This window comes from Mirounga angustirostris, unplaced genomic scaffold, assembly GCF_029215605.1.
Source record: "Mirounga angustirostris isolate CCGP_5_RB_7025 unplaced genomic scaffold, mMirAng1.0.hap1 SCAF_4, whole genome shotgun sequence".
NCBI lineage: Eukaryota > Metazoa > Chordata > Mammalia > Carnivora > Phocidae > Mirounga > Mirounga angustirostris.
Window position 1 is genome coordinate 113,393,678 of NW_026991712.1, and position 17,469 is coordinate 113,411,146.

General features: G+C 36.3%; 1 protein-coding gene across 6 annotated transcripts in view; it reads left to right on the top strand.

The window, feature by feature from the left end:
• EVI5 (ecotropic viral integration site 5) overlaps positions 1-16,872 on the top strand; it is a 201,250-nt gene extending 184,378 nt beyond the window's left edge. For 5 of the 6 annotated variants that reach the window (XM_064588815.1, XM_054512745.2, XM_045897187.3 and 2 more), the window contains one exon: positions 12,545-16,872. In XM_064588815.1, coding sequence (XP_064444885.1) covers positions 12,545-12,856 — 312 coding nt within the window. In that variant the 3' untranslated portion in view covers positions 12,857-16,872. The remainder of the gene's footprint in view (positions 1-12,544) is intronic. The other variant, XM_064588818.1, reaches the window with a different exon arrangement.
• Positions 16,873-17,469: the final 597 nt, after the last annotated feature.

The following is a 17,469-nucleotide window of genomic DNA, read 5'->3' on the forward strand; positions in this document are numbered from 1 at the left end:
GTTGTCTAGAAGTCATTGTCCCAATTGTGAAGGAATTCAGACTGGTAGGGAGAACAGTCTGTATGGACAGTGCTGTGGTAGAACCACGTGGCACCGTGGCCTAGAAATGTGTCCAAAGTCTCTGGGCGTGGAGCTACCTAAACTATGTCGAAGGAGGAATAGAAGATAGCCAGGACATGCAAGACTGTTGAATCACAGATCTGTACCTCTGAAACAAATAATACATTATATGTTAAAAAAAAAAAATAAAAGAAGAAGAAGAGGATAGCAGGAGGGGAAGAATGAAGGGGGGGGAAGTGGAGGGGAGACAAACCATGAGATGATGGACTCTTTGAAAAACAAACTGAGGGTTCTAGAGGGGAGGGGGGTGGGGGGTGGGAGGTTGGGTTAGCCTGGTGATGGGTATTAAAGAGGGCACGTTCTGCATGGAGCACTGGGTGCTATACGCAAATAATGAATCATGGAACACTACATCAAAAACTAATGATGTACTGTATGGTGATTAACATAACATAATAATAATAAAAAAAAAGAAGATAGCCAGAAAAAAGAGAGTAGAAGAGTATTTAGGTAGAGAGGCCATCATATGCAAAGGTTTGGAGGCAAATAACGAGCTCAAGAGAGAGAGAAGGAGCAGCTATAAAAATAACAGGGAAATCAGTAGAGACGGACACTTCTGAAACCAGAGGCTTAGCCTGATCAGTTTGTCGTGTGTGGTTCTGAAAATAGCTTTCAGAGAGATTGATCTGATGGCTGAGGGTAAAGCTTTCTTAATCAAACGAGAGGAAATCCATAAAATAGAGTCTTCTTCCTTGATTATGCTTTGAATTATATTCTCTTTAAGACCTTGGCCCAAACAGTGCATTTGAGAGTGAGTTTGAATCTATTCAGTTTAATTTAGATATTCTCTTCCTATTATTCAAGCTACCCAATACTTCACACTTGTTTTTTAGTGTTATATATTCTTAAATCTAAAAGTCCAGTTTCTTCAGCTATGCCAAGATTTTGAAATATAGCCAATCATTTTTAAAACCTTGTTTTCTTTTGCAACAAGTAATTCAGTTTTAAAATGCTAGTTTTTAAAAGAAACAATAACATTGTATTGACAGTTTTTCAAACTAGGAATGTTTGTAAATGTGTTCTACAAACTTAACTAAGTGTCAACTAAAGGAGAATTGATAAAAGATGAGCTAGCTCCCTCAGATTTACAAAAACTAAAAATTTTAAATTGTGGTTGGAAGTCTTTAGTGCAGTAAATCATGTGCCTTTCATGGACCCTATCTCACAGATGCAGTTGGACTTGAGATAATCAGATTTTCACTCCCCACGAACTGGACAGCTAAAATGTCATACCAATAATATGTGTCAAGACTTAGTGCTACTTTGCTGCCTGTCTGATTTAAGTTGTTGTGGTCAGTCTGAGGAACCTGTGATATGATAAGATAGCATTCATGAGGTCATGTGGTTTACAAGTGCCCAATCTTAACTAAGCAGCCTATGAGCACCCCAGAATGAGGAAGAGAGGGATACTAACCTTTTCTGTTTGAAAACTCATTTTGTGTTCAGTGACAAAATAGTGTAAGTCTGTGGCTATACATGTATATTATGTATTTTTAAAATTATTTTTCCATCAGGAGTTAATTTTAGTTTCTGGAAAAAACTGAATGTTACAAATGCATTCATCTTTTACTTAATACTTCTGTCTAAAGCAGAATATTTTTACTGCAAATATTTTCTGCCTATTAAAATGAAGCTGGAGAAGGTAGCCACCACTTCATTTTTTCTCTTGAGGAAAAAATTGGATGTTGAAGATTAAACATTGTTGGTGAATTTTTTTAAATCAGATTTTCTACATTTCCTAAATAGAAAATTATTTATTTCAATGTGGCAATATCTCCATTGGAAACATACCCACAAAATGTATATATTTAAAATAGGTTTATTTGAGATATAATTCACATATAGTACAGTTCATCCATTTTAAGTGTACAATTCAGTAATTTTTAGTATATTCACAGAGTTGTGCAGCCATTATCACAATTTTAGAATGTTTTTATCACTCCAAAAACTAATACCACTCCCATTAGCAGTCATTCCTCATTTCCCCCATGCTCCCTTCCCCCAGCCCTAGGCAACCACTGATCTACTTTCTGGCTCTACAAATTTCCCAATTCTGGACATTTCATGTAAATGGAATTATACAATATATGGTCATCTGTGACTGGTTTCTTTATTAGCATAATGTTTTCGAGGTTCATTCATGTTGTAGCATGTATCAGTACTTCATTCCTTTTTATTACCTTGTAATATTGTATCAAATGGGTATACCACATTCTGTTTATCCATTTATTGGTTGATGGACATTTGGGTTGTTTTCACCTCTTGGCTCTTATAGATGATGCTGTTGTGAGCATTCAATGTACAAATTTCATTGTGACCATATGTTTTCATTTGTCTTGAATGTTACTAGTGGAATTGCTGGGTCATATTGTCACTCTGTTTAATCGTTTGAAGAACTGCCATACTGTTTTCCAAAGCAGCTGTACCATTTTACATTTCTACCAGCTGTGTATGAGGGTTCCAATTTCTCCACATGCTTGCCAATACTTGATATTATCTCTCCTTTTTGTTACAGCCATCCTAGTAACTATGAATGTCATCTCATTTTGGTTTTGATTTGTGTTTTCCCGGTCTGGTGGCTAATGATATTGGGCATCTTGTCATATGCTTATTAGCCATCTATATCTTCTTTAGAAAAATATTTACTCAGATCCTTTGCCCATTTTGTAATTGGGTTGTCTTTTTATAATTGAGTTGTAAGAGTTCTTTATATACTTTAGATATAAGTCCCTTATCAGATAAGTGATTAAAATTTGAATAAGAGAGACTGAGAAAACCTATGATCTTAGCTTAGAGAAGAATGATTCCTCTTAATGATTCCTCTTAATTCCTCTTCAATCCAGATAGAAAAGAAGTACTTTGTTTTGATGAGGATGTTTTACTAAACATTTGAATTTTTTCAGTGCTTCAGCTGAAGGTTAAATCAAATGAAATGTACTTTGATGTAGCTTTAAAAGTTCAGAGTGAAACAAGTGTGAAGTGATTTATTTCCTGTAATTGGTCATAAATTTACATAGAAGCTCATATATTCCTAACCTCATCACCATTGACATTATAGTACCTTCTAAATAATGTTAATGGTTTCAATTTTATCAAGATGTGTCAGCTGCCAGGAAGAGTACCATGCAGTTTCATTTTGTTTGCCGTAGTACACTGGATAAATCTAAGTATACACTATAGAAAGACTAAGAGTTCTTTCTAAATGACTTAACTCTTCCCCCTCTCTCCTTCTCTGGTAACAAATGCACAATATAAATTTCTTCAGTGCCAGACTTTCCTTCCCACCTTTTTCACTTATTATTGTGGGTACATATATTTTCTTTGCTTTTAAAAGCATGAGTTTTAACTATTGCATTTTATACATTTAACACAGAATCTGTATGTTTTTTAAATTTTAAGTGCTTTATCTGGTTTTTAAAAATAATTTACTTGGCTTAAAGCCAGAACCACTTTCAACATTGTCTATTTTGTATTATTTCAAAAAAATTCTTGAGTTTTTCAACTTAATCTACTTTTAAGTACTCCCTAGGTCTGAATTTTTGCTCCTGTCTACGTAATACAATGATCAAAAAGTCATGACCTCCAATTGATTGCTTTTATTGGTTTCCTGTTCTGATTCACTGGAAATCTTTTGGTTTGGGTGCTTATGGCTAGTTAATCTTTGTCATGTGTCCAATTCATTTTTGAAAGAAGCTGATAATTGAGAATTAATCTAGCACGTCATTTCCCTTTTACATTTTGAAAACTGAGAACACTATTAAACTATTATGTAAGGATTTCAACAAAATTACCGATTATGCTTTGGAGAAAGAAAGCAAAGCCTCTAGAACTTAGAAATACAAATCTTTGTGATTATTGAACTTTATGTCCATCTTCTCATATAAAATTTTATATCTTATACATCACTTACAGAAATGTTACATTTAGCATTAACAAGGATAGTTCAGTGTTTTACAAAGATTGATTATATAAACCCAAATGTACAAATAGGAGCTTTTATAATCTGATATGACTCAGTCTTGGAAACTTAACTGCATCTGTTTTGCAGTTCGCTTGGTATCACATGACTCACTTAAATGGTTTAAACCCTGTCTGGTAGTGATCAAAGTTCATTTGGTTAGGGGTTTTTTTGGTGTGTGGATGACTTTTTTCCACTTTGTTGTGGACTGATTGTCTTTCAGAATATTCAGTGCAGCCCTTCTTATTCTTTTGAATCTCAGAAAGTGGTAGTTGTCTGTACAATTCAGCCTCCAGTCACACACGGGGGAAATTTTCTTAACTTGAAATAACTTGAAATAAATAATATGCATGGAAGCACTTTTAACTGTAAAACCTCATATAAATATGAGTTTATTATTAATTTTATTACCCCTACACATTAAAATTGAGGAAGTATAATCTGTTGTGTCTCTTTAAAATCAACTGCAAAAATCAACCCAAACCTTTTCAAGTTACCAGTGTTCTAAAATTACTAGAAGAAAGCAGACACATAGAGAACATGTGTACTCTATCCACATGGACACTAGCCCAGGTGATCAAATTTCTCAGCACAGATTTCTCTATTATTTATTAGGAAGTTATATTTAAAGGCTACAAATCTTTAAAGCTATAACATTTCTCTGTTTTACAAAAGAAACTTCTATCTTAACCTCTAGAGGTTTAGCTAATGAAGTAGACTAATGAGAAATTTTTTAAATACTTGTGTATCTTTAATGATTATGAAGTCCTTTGGGCCTTCAGAATATTCATTCCTGCAGGGTTTTCTCCCTGCTTTCAAATTTTACTGATAATCTTTATGTGAAATAGCTGTAATAAGTTTTAATACTAGTTTTTAGTGTTTGAATTTTTACTATCATGCAGTTAGAAACTCTGCTATTTCCTGTCAAAACCTACGTTCATCAGACTATGAACATGACAGTTTCCTGTTTTCTTATTAGCTATACTGCCTCTTGTGCTATATTCTTCATAAGTTGTATAATATCTTAACACTTTCTTTTTCTAATTACTAAATACTTTCTTTGGGTCAGTATTGTTGAATACATGCAGAGAAATCTTAAAATCCAATCTCTTTGAAGCTAGTGAGAGGTTAAGATTTTGTTAGCTTTTTAAGCTGTAATGAGTATGTCAGCATATCTTAAGTATTATTTAAACAAATTCTGTGTTTTTATTTCTTTACTGTGTCTCTTCATGCCTAACATGATGAAGCAGTCCATATCAGGTAAGAAACAGTGCATTTATTGGGGTCTCGTATATTAGCACTCCCCTCTGTCTTCTTCTTCTTCTTCTTCTTCAAAAAGGGTGAGATGAATAATTAGTACCGGAGGGCTTTCTCGAGAATCCTGTTATCTTTTCAGTGTAGTTCATCCATATTTCTTATGTGCCCACTCTTGTCAAGTCAGAGTACTGAGTTCTAGGATACAAAAAGGATTAAGAAACAGTCCGCCTCTGGAGAGGCTGACAGAAGTGGTAGTGTGTGTGTACAGCAGCCGTCCAGACAGTGCTGATTTTAAGTATTCATTATAACTTGGAAAAAACTTACCCATAAATAATACACTCAAATATATGTATGTGTCAATCAATACAGTATTAAAGTTTATGAAAATATTTATGCCTATTGGTGTATTAAATATGCTATAAAATTATTAAAATGCTAATATTTTAACTACTAATATCAAAATAATACCAGAAAACAAAAAAGAAATACCTTTAAAATGTAAAGGAAGCAGTTTTTATTTTTTTGTTTTTTGTCATTGGATTATTTGGGGTTTTGTTATGGTGAGTGTAACTGCTTATCAAATGGTCAGCTACAAATGAACTTGGAAATGTTTTTGAGAGATTTTATTGATGACCTTATTTTTTTAATGTGCATGGTTTTTATTATGGAAATTTTCAAATGTTCACAAATGCAAGGAGAGTAAGTTTAATGAACTTTGTGTTATCTATTACTGAACTCCAAATTTTTCTCCTTTTTTTTCTTGTTTTTAAATTATTTTTTTAAACTATTTAAATGGAATCATACAGAATATACTCTTTAATATCAGGCTGCTTATGGACGCCTGGGTGGCACAGTTGGTTAAGCAACCGGCTCTTGGCTTTGGCTGGGTCCTGATCTTGGGGTCTTGAGAGGGAGCCCTGCATCAGGCTCAGCACAGAGGCTGAGTTTCTCTCTCCCTCTTTCCTCCCCATCCTATGAAATAAATAAATAAATCTTTAAGAAAATCAAGGGCTGTAAAGCTAGAACTGTACTCCTAAAGTTAGACATGTTATCCTTTAAAAGGTATAGTCTGTCACCTGAATATGAAGCTGATCCTCAGAATAAAGTTTGAATTTGAAGGTTGACATTTGATAGGAGGAGGAGGAGAGAAGGCTCTGACTCTGTTTTATAAACACACATGTTCTCTCACTTTGTTATAAACTGAGATGTTGAGATGTCTAAAACTGGATGGTGTTCCTCAGTGATGAATCCTCTGAAACACTTACCCCATGGGAACTAGATTTGAAACTAGATGGTGAAGGTGTCATATCTTAAAATATTTATTAGCCTTCTAGTTCTTTGTATTTTCATTTATTCCCCCCAAGTTAGTTGTGTGTCCACATTAGGCCATTGTATTTTTAAAATATGACAGTGATAATGGCAGGGATAAATTAACAAGAACATCTTAAGTTCAAATTTATTTACCCTTACCAAATTTTCTTAACATGATCCTGATATAGTAAATCCCTAAATATGACCCATTTAGAGCAGTGTCTCTCAGAATGTGATCTATGGATCATCCTATTCAGAACTACCTGGAGGGACGCCTGGGTGGCTCAGTTGGTTAAGCCTCTCCCTTCAGCTCAGGTCATGATCCCAGGGTCCTGGGATCAAGCCCCTCATTGGATTCCTTGCTCAGTGGGGAGCCTGCTTCTCCCTCTCCCTCTGTAGCTCCCCCTGCTTATGCTTTTGCTCTGTCAAATGAATGAATAAAATCTTTAAAAAAAAAAAAAAAAAGAACTACCTGGAGTACTTGTTTAAAATACAGATTCCTGAGTCCTGCCTGCTGAATCCAGGTGTCTGAGAGGAGGGCCCAAAAATCTATATATTTTTAAAATAAATCCCAGGTGGTTCTTATATATAACACAGTTTATTAATTGTTGATCTGGAGAATTAGGAAGTCAAAGGGTGCTGTTAAACATCATCAACATTCTCCCAAAAGTAAGGACTCCAGAATTAGATTATGTGTTATATTTTTCTAAGACCTCTTCTAGTACAATAGGCTAACATTATTTAAAAACTGTATTTCTTTTTTAAAGATTTTTTTTTTTTTTTATTCATGAGAGACAGAGCGAGAGAGAAAGGCAGAGGGAGAAGCAGGCTCCCAAGGAGCAGGGAGCCCGATGCGGGACTCGATCCCAGGACCCTGAGATCATGACCTGAGCCGAAGGCAGACGCATAACCATCTGAGCCACCCAGGCGCCCTAAAAACTGCATTTCAAGAGAGAGAGAAACCAAGAAATAGACTCTTAAACTATAGAGAACAAACTGATGGTTAACAGAGGGAGGTGAGCAGGAGGATGGGTGAAATAGGTGATGGGGATTAAAAAGGGCACTTGTGATGAGCATTGGATGATGTATGGAAGTGTTGAATCACTATATTGTACACCTGCAACTAATATAATACTATATGTTAACTATACTGGGATAAAAAGAAAACAAAAGAAACTCTCAACCATCCCAGCAGTAATCAAAGAAACCAAGTGACAATAATAGTGCATATTATAATGAAGAAAAATATGTAATGGTCATGCTGGCCAAGGCTGGATATAATAGGCATGCTCAAATATTCCTGGTGGCAGAATAAAAGCTATTGAAAATAAATGTGATCGTATTTATTAAGAGAAAAAAACATAAAAATCCTTTTTCATTTGCTTCCAAATAGCTAGGTGATGACAACACAGGAATCCACTAAATTATCCCCTGTAATTACAGTTTTTTAAATGTATGTTGGAAATTTTTTCTCAGAATTTTGAAGGCCTTGCTCTACTCTCTTTAGAGTTGAGAAGTCTAATATCATTGTGATTCTTTTTTTTTTTTAAGATTTTATTTATTTATTTGAGATAGAGCCAGAGAGCACACAAGCAGGGCAGAGGGGCAGAGGGAGAGGGAGAAGCAGGCCCCCTGCTGAGCAGGGAGCCAGGACCCTGAGATCATGACCTGAGCCGAAGGCAGAGGCTTAATGGACTGAGCCATCCAGGTACCCCTATCGTGATTCTTAATCTTTTATATACAACATGTTTTTGTTTTTGGCTGGATGCTTTATCTTTTCTTATTCCCAGTGTCCTGAAATTTCACTGTGAGGTACCATCGTATAAGTCTACTTTTATCCATCATGATGGATACTTGATAGGCTTTTTCAGTCTCAAAGCTCATGTCTTTCAGGTCAGAGAAATTTATGTCTGAAACCTCTTTTAGAGCATTCTGGTTTTTTTGTTTTTGTTTTTGTTTTTTTTACACATGGATGCAGTTTCTTCAGAGGAAATAAATGATTTTTAAAGATTCTTTTCACCAATAGTCTGTTTCCTCCTAGTTGCCTTTTTTTTTTTTTCCTAGCATCTCTTAGGTGCTTTTTTCAAATATTTGACTCCCTGCTCAAACTTTAGGCGTGGAGAACTTAAAGAGCTGGCAGGAAGTTCTGAATGCCTGGATAGGGTTTGTTGACTATGATCTAGCTGAGACACTTCTTTGGGGGAAATCCCAAGATTCACCAGAGAAGAGTCCCTTTGCTTAAAATTCCAAAGAATCCTGGTCCCTCTGTTTTCTTGGTGAATCTCAAAAGTACTTCCATTCACATTCAGTGACTTTAAAACCTGTGTCTAATTTCACCTAGAAAAATAATACTTTTTAAATCTTTTTCATGATATGAGTGTGTTACTGGCATTTCACAAAGTTTAGTTGTTTTGTTGTTGCTTCATAAAGATGTCCCAACAGTCTTTCACCAAAAATTAGAAAAGACAGGGGGCTGCAGAAGGGTATGCTAAAGTATATATATGTACTTCTCAAGAAAGAGAGTCAGTAGCTTTTGTCAGATTCCTGATCCTATGATTGATTCAAAGGAGATACCAAACAAAGCCAACCAAACAGACAAAACATTGCCTAAGTAGTGGTCCTTACCCTGGGATGTGCATCAAAATTATTCAGGTCTTTTGAACATATACATTCCTGGGTCCTACCCTATACCAGGAGAAAGTTTCAGGAAAACACATTTAAACAGGCTGCCCCTTGTTTCACCCACCAGGTAGTGGATTTGGCTGCGAACAGGTTGGTTGTACTACTGAAAGATTGCATCCATTTCTGTATACCAGACACACACAGGCAGTTGTTCTTTGTTCAGAAGCACTTTTATTGTGAATAAGAATTACCATTTCAGGTAAATCAACTCCTTTCTGACTCAGCCTCATTTGATTTGAACAGAATATCTACCACAGTGATTTCTCAAACCGAGCTATCACAATCTCCTGAGATGCTTGTAAGATTGTTTCACTCTCGGGGCGCCTGGCTGGCTCAGGCAGTGCAGCCTGTGACTCTTGATCTCAGGGTTGTGAGTTCGAGCCCCACGCTGAGTGTGGAGATTATTTAAACAAATAATAAACTTTAAAAAAAAAAATGTTTTACTCTCCGGATTTTGATTCCTTAGATCTAGGTATGGATTCTGCATTTTTAATAATCGTCTTTGGTTATCCTGATGGAGATGGTCAGTGGACCATATTTTGAGATATGCTAATCTAAGTGTGCTACCAGTAATAACATCTGTGGAAGCGGGTATGTAGGGTTGAGAAAACTGTCAAGTCTAAAAGTCTAGTAATAGGATCAGCAGTACAGCTCTTAGATCCAGACACCCAAGACTGCACGTTAGAGGGCCCAGCTCTGGCCTTCCTCTAGCCAAACCCCTCTTCACAGCACATCCTCACCTGAAGTTCAGCCCCTTCTAGGGCACATTACAGGTACTTAGTACCCTGGAGTTCCTGTGCAATTGTCCCCTTTCCGGGCATATACAGGCCTCCTTCCTCTCAGAACCAGTGAGCACACTCCTGGGTCTGAGAGATAATGAAGGGATAGCTTCAGTTTTACCAGAGAATCCCTTGCCTTCACCTTTTTCTTCTCCAAAATTCCTTTATGCTATTGCTATTCTTTATTAGCAGTTCTCAAATAAAGAAGCTTTAGTTGCATCCCCTTTGACGTTGAGGAAATGACCCCTCCACCTAGAGTGAGTTTTATGTAATATTTTGAGGTGACTTATTACATCTGATAAGAGGCTGCAGTTTTTTAGTTGCAATAAAATCTGTTAGAGCTACAGCTTTCCAAACAATTGGGAAGTTGTGGTTCCCCTGCCGTACTCCTTTGGTAACAGCCAGGGAAAAGGAAGACACGTGTTCCAGATTATTTCTTCAAAAGGGTCTGGGAAGAAAAGAAAGGAGGAGATTAACTGACTTAATCTAACACTTGGAGCTCCAAGTTGTGTATTGCAACGTGGTGATAGGATGTTGCATCAGCACGTGACAGTTGTAGTAAGGCAGTGGGTATGACAGCTATCGAGAGGTCCTTGTGGCGCTCTGTGCCCTTTCCCTAAAACTTCAACTCCGAGGTTAGATCCTTTCTGCCCTGCCAAGGGAGACGGTGTTACTTAAAGTACCTCGTACCTCACTGTAATTTTATTCTCTTGGCCCAGGGCATAGGGATTTCTTTAGGGTTGAAGGTCTGAGGCAGACATCACTGTCCGGAGTCTCAGCATCCTTCTTGTTTCCCGTTGTTCACAGCCCAGCAGGGAAGTGCTGATGTTTCTTCACTTCTTCCCGGAAGTCTGTCAGGAGAGCTGGCAGGTGTATGGCAAGGCTGTAGTGTCTTTACTCTCAGAACCGTTAGTTTTGAAAGTATATGTAATATTTCCTGAATATTTCACACAGGCTTTATCTTAAGATTTGAAAGATAGTGAGTGACCAGGAATTTGTCCCTGAGAAACAAAGTTGAAGGTTAATAGTAATGAGAAGGGTAGGAGGCATGGGACCTATTTCAGCCAAATTCTTGCAAGTCAAGGGAGATTTTGGTAATTAGTTTTTTTCAATTATTGTTTTGGTTGTTTTGTTTTTAGCTCTTCTGCTCTATTGTAGGAGAAAATTCATGGTGTGTGGGAGAAATTAAACAAGTGACCTTATCAAAATTAAATTTCCTATTTAAAACCTAAGCTCTTGAGGACGACAGGGCTGACGTCTCAATTATATGGTGGTAGAAGTGGTAATATCCATGGCGGCAGGTTTGGGAGTTTAAGGTAACTTAGGCAAAGAAATAGGAGATGATAGAAAGAAGTCACCTTTAATCCTGAAAAAGCTGGTTTTGGAGAATGTGGTTTAGATTGGTGACAACAATGGATTTTTCATTGCTGAGCTCTAGAATTAGTCAGACTTGCCCACCCAGTAACAGGTAGCATGTGATGTCCACATGAAGGTCTGGCCATGTGAAGCTCCTGGGATAGCCAGAAGCTGGTTCTGAAAGGTGGAAAGAGAAGAGAAATAGCTGAGCAATACATGCCATTTCTCTCCCCTATTCCCTCACGAGAGAAGTTGCTCGTTCTCCCTATAGCTGAGCAATACATGCCATTTCTCTCCCCTATTCCCTCACGAGAGAAGTTGCTCGTTCTCCCTGGGGAGGAGTAGGGGAGGGAAGGCAAAATTATATACTACTCATTCCTCCCATGCAGAGAGAAATCTCATTAGTAGGAAGACGCATTCCTGCCCAGAGTAACTGATAGTGGTTTGGTGGTCTTTGGAATATTATAATAGGATGGAGATTCATAGCAAGTTTTCAGTGTTTGTAACTGATTTTCATTATTATGGGGACATGCTCTTGAGGCAATGTGTGTGATAGTTCAGAGTATGGTCTTAAAGTCCACATCTTCTAGATATGCATGCTGAAATATTTACGTAAAACTGATAGAATGTCTGGGATTCACCTCAAAGTAATCCAGGGACAGGAGAGGTATAGTGTAACAGGATTGTCCATGATGTTAGTTGTTGAAATTAGGTGATGGGTGCATGGAGTTCATTATATTATCTGTAATATAATGAAGGTTCAATTTGAATCTAAATTTTGCTATTAGCTATGTGTCCACAGCAAGTATCTCTACCTGAGTTTCCATTTCCTAATTTCTAATGAGGATGATAAAATCTACCACACAGGACTCTTGTGATAATTCAATTAAAATAACAAGTTACGTGCCTATTACATAACACATAGGAGGCACATAAAAATTGATAGTTACTATTTTATCTACAAATGGCAAAAAAAAAAAAAAAAGACAAGGTATCTTCTTTCTTAAACATGAAACATTTGCTTTCTTGGTGTATGTGTTTCTCCTAGTTGAGTATATTAACTTGGATTTTGTTTTGACAGCTCAGGTGCCTAAAAGGCCAGACGGGCTTCTCAGGCCAGCCTCCTTTTGATGGAATCCACATTGTCAACCATTTAATAGGAGATGATGAATCATTCCATTCCTCTGATGAAGATTTTATGGATAATTCCTTACGGGAAAGTGGTGTTGGTTTTCCTTTGCACAGAAAATCTGGCCCGATGTCTTTGGACCCCACTGTGGCAGATGGTAGTGAAAGCGAAACAGAAGACAGTGTGTTGGAGACAAGAGACAGCAACCAAATGGCTCGAAAGGAGCAGCCCCCAAGAAGAGAGTCGTACTCAACCACTGTCTGACCATCACTGTGACCTAGACTGTGGGGTTTTTTAAGGGATCAGTTATCATATGATTAAGGGTTTTTGGAACATACCTGTTTCATATGTACATACATATATACATATACATATATATATATATATTTTACAGTCTTATCTGCCTTTTTATCTTTGCCAAATCTTCACCACTGACTTACCATTGCCATAAAGTAGACTGGAATATGGTTAATGGGAAAAATAAGGTTCTAACAGTATTACTGAATATTAATGTTTCTTGTTTAGAAAATGCAGTTTATATGTGGGAAGCATTTTGGAGTTCAGGACTATGGAAAATTGAATTTTCTTCAGACAAAACTGCTCTAGTGCAATATTTCATGCTCATTCAACAAATTGCATATTTATTAGTTTGTTTTCAGGGCAGCTGTCTACAAACATTTGACCAAGATATACATCTAATTTATCTTGTGTTTTTGTGTTGGGGAGTGTTTCTGGGTTCTTTGTTTTTTGTTTTTTGTTTTTCAGTTAAAATTACTGCTTTAGTAGTGGGCCACTGAAAGCTCCCAAATACAATGCCTTTTTTTCCCCATATAATTTTACAAACACAAATGAATGGTCATCTGTCTTGAGAGTTTTAAGTTTTGTTTTAATTTTTTTGTGCATATGATGCTTCCATGTGTTGCCTACTGGTCAGAGTAGTAGGTTAACTACAGATAAATGGGGTTTTTGTACATATTTATAAATTTACATCACCCACATTGAAAATCATTTTATATGGAGAATGTACATGTTGCCAAATGACTGCCTTCAGCATTCTAACAGGACTTCTGTAAATACTAGGTTAAAAGAAAATTGAAAATAAAACCAAACACTAATATTTTAATAGCTTTAGTATTTTGCTTAGCATTCAACACTAGCAGATTCATAAGTGAACTAATGCTTGTTCAAAAACACTACTGGTGACATATTTTGCTTCATGTGTATATAACAATAAATTTTTCATGATTAAAGAGGTTATAGCACATATTACTAAGTGCTAATATCTACTTAATATAATTTAAGCAATGGACTGAGGTCCAAGATACACAAAAATTGTATCTGCAAATAATCTATGAACGTTATCTTCAGATTCTCTAGTTAATCCATAGATAAAGCCATAAGAATTCTTTCCTACCAATTCTTCCTTTTTATCATCTAGACTTTTTTCCCTGGAAACCTGAATGCCTGTCTTTGATAAATTGGTGGAAGCACCAAATTACACTTAGAGTACGTAAAGATAACAAGAGTGTGTTGACTGGATGCTTTCCACTTCCATTTTCATCAGCAGCCTGTGGACAACAATAGCCTTCAAGGATAAGAGGAAAGTAGAATTCAGTATATATGAAGGTACACTTTTGTACAACATGGTGCCTGCAGAAAAAGAACTTTACATGACAGAATGGAGTAGAAGAGACAAAATCATTTTGTGTCTAAAGCCAGAAGTTAAACTTTATGGTACATGATAAACTAGGCTTTTCTAGCAAGCCCTTTGTCGCTATTTGCTTGAGAAACAAGATTGAAAATAGGCCTGTTGTGTCCATATCACCAGGTTAAATTTTAGTGGTTAAGTAATTTACCTGTGGTTACAATTTAGTAAGTAGCAGAGCCAAAGTTTTAATCAAGATCTCTCTGACACCAAGCTGAAAAGGTTCAGCTAATGAATTTCTCAATTCTCTGCTTTTCTGACAATTAATGTGATTTAAGTGTGTTTCCTGAATATATATAGATTTGTATCTGGGTATAGATGTATCAACACTCAAACTCTGCACAGCTCTACTTGAATCGTCTATTAGAATCGTCTGGTGCTTTTAGGATTCTCTTTTGGGGTTCATTACTGTCAGCCTAGAAGCTCTTGATGCCCAGGTAAAATAAGATGAGTCATGGCCACATGATTGGTTTCACCCCCACAATAAGAAATCTATTGATCTAGACCAAGGGTCAGCAACTACAGGCCGTAAGGCTCTTCCAGCCAGGTTCCTGTTTTTACATGACCCACAGCTAAGAGTGGTTTTTAATTTTTAAATAGTTGGGGGAAAAAATCAAAAGAATAATATTTTGTGTCACATGAAAATCCTCTGAAATTCAGTATTGATAAAACTATGGTATTGGAGCTTACCCATGCTTATCCATTTACATATTGTCTGCAGCTGCTTTCGTGTACCAGGGCAGAGTAGAGACAACGGAGACTGTAGTGCACAAACAGCCCAGAATATCTACCGTTTGGCACTTTAGAGAAAAAGTTTGCAGACCCTCTAAAATGTAGGCTTGCGTCTTAAGTTTGTCTCAGGAGATCAGACGATTTGCTTTTGCTGTTGAACTAATGGTTTGGAAGACTAAAATTTCCTAGTGGATCTTAAACTCACAGCTATTCAAAGTGGAAAATATTCCCGCTGTTTGATGCCAAAGACAAATTTGGAAGGATATCTCTCCCTTTGGAAATGGAGACAGAAAGGGAAGAATTCCAGAATCCCAGACCCAGCGTCTGTCCGCCTTGGCACTATTGGCATTTGTGGCTCTTTCAAACAGGCATGTTGACCTTTAAGGTATGCTTCAATGAGCCGATGTTATAATCTGACTTTAAAATAAGAACATCTTTCGAGAACCATGTTTGAATTCTGAATCTGAAAGATATTCTTAGAGAATTTCCTAAGTACTGTTTTCTGGTTAGGAATTGGGTGTTAAAAGAATCATGGTAAGTAAACCTTAATCCATTGATATTCTTGTAATTTGGACAATGGAAAAACTAGAAACAACAATCGTCTCATTCAAGAACTTTGATTCAAATACTCCTTAGAAGGGTTTAGAATCTTCCTGGTTTTTAGGATGCAACCAGGATGCTATGCCCTTCAAATTAAGACTTTCGAGGTATTGGAGAATGTTCTCTTGATAGATTTTATTTAATCCCTGACACAATTACTTTGTGTCATTTAAATATTACTCAGTTTAACACTTAGAGCTGGACAATATTCAGGGAGGAATTAAGTGAATAAAATAAACACACACACACACACACACACACTCTCTCTCTCTCTCTCTCTCTCTCTCTCTCTCTCTCTCAGGATAGTTACCTTCCTGGTGTTATTGCCATCTAGGTTGAAACGCTACAAGTAGAAGCTACAGGTGATCTGAATAAAATGGAAATCGCACTGAGGTGATGAAAAAGAACTTTTAGATCAAACCAATATTTCAACAGCCTTTTAAGAATCAAAGGTAAATTTTTTTCTTCCTGAAAAAAGCAGTCAAAGATATATGTTACACAATTTCTACCCTTTCTATTGATAGATATTAGGTACCCAATGTTTGATGACTAATTGAGACGACAAGTCTCAACTGGCAAGCTAGTTTGGAAGAAAAAAAAACAAAACAGCTCTGAGCATGATGCAGCTTGTTACTCTCCAGATAGTGCCTTTGAAAACAAGGTCTAGACCTTTTTAAGTATTTTATTTCTAACATCATAAGAAATGAATTGGTTCCATATTCTTCTTTATCTTTTTACATAATACACTATCATTTTCAGATTTAAAGTAAAATAAATATATGAATTGTGTTTCGGTGAAGCCCTTTCATGGCCAGCTTAATGATTGTGTAGTACCAGACGTCGACTGCTAGTGTTTTATGAAATCAAGGATTTACTTTATTGAAACAGTGTGCTTTAGCCTGAAAGTTACTGCTGCTCCATCATTAACAAAACAGTAAGTTTTTTAAAATGAATTAATTTTAATTTAATTCATTCTCCTGAAATTAAAATTCCTGGTTAAAAGTGGAGTGAATGCTATTTATAATCCAACTTTTTACATCACATCCATTGATCTACCTATCCTCTCTTTTCACTCCAAAGAAAAGATAATAGAATAATACATTAGATATACTATAGAGATGCAAAATTATAATGTTTTTCATTTTACTGTTGGAATTTCTTATTGTAACATTGTATGATAACCTGAAATGTCTACTTGTGCCTTTGCTTTAAACAATTATTAAAGTTTTTCATTTTATAAGAATTTCTGTTTCCTTAAACTATTCACCTTAAAAGGGGAGAGGCATCAATACACTATTAACAATACTTGGCTTGGGGCACCTGGGTGGCTCAGTCGTTAAGCGTGCATTTGGCTCAGGTCATGATCCCAGGGTCCTGGGATCGAGTCCCGCATCAGGCTCCCTGCTCCGCGGGAAGCCTGCTTCTCCCTCTTCCTCTCCCACTCCCCCTGCTTGTGTTCCCTCTCTCGCTGTGTCTCTCTGTCAAATAAATAAATAAAATCATAAAAAAAAAAAAAAACAATGCTTGGCTTAACATCACCTATTCATGAATGAGGTTTATGCTCCATGAGTACAGGGACCATATCCATCTGGTCCACCATGTATAATTAGTGCCAGAGAGCCTGGTACATGAGATTTTTCAGTTTAATGAAAGGCAAGATATCTAGCTTTATTATTTCTTTCGGGAACATGCTAACTTTTTGAAAGTATTAATAGCGATATTTTTATCTTTTAGGTGATTGAATCGATTAGCAACTAAGTTAATAAGTATATTCAAATATATAATTTAAATATGTTATTATGAAAAGAAAGTTATGCTTTCTGCATCTTTATCACAATGT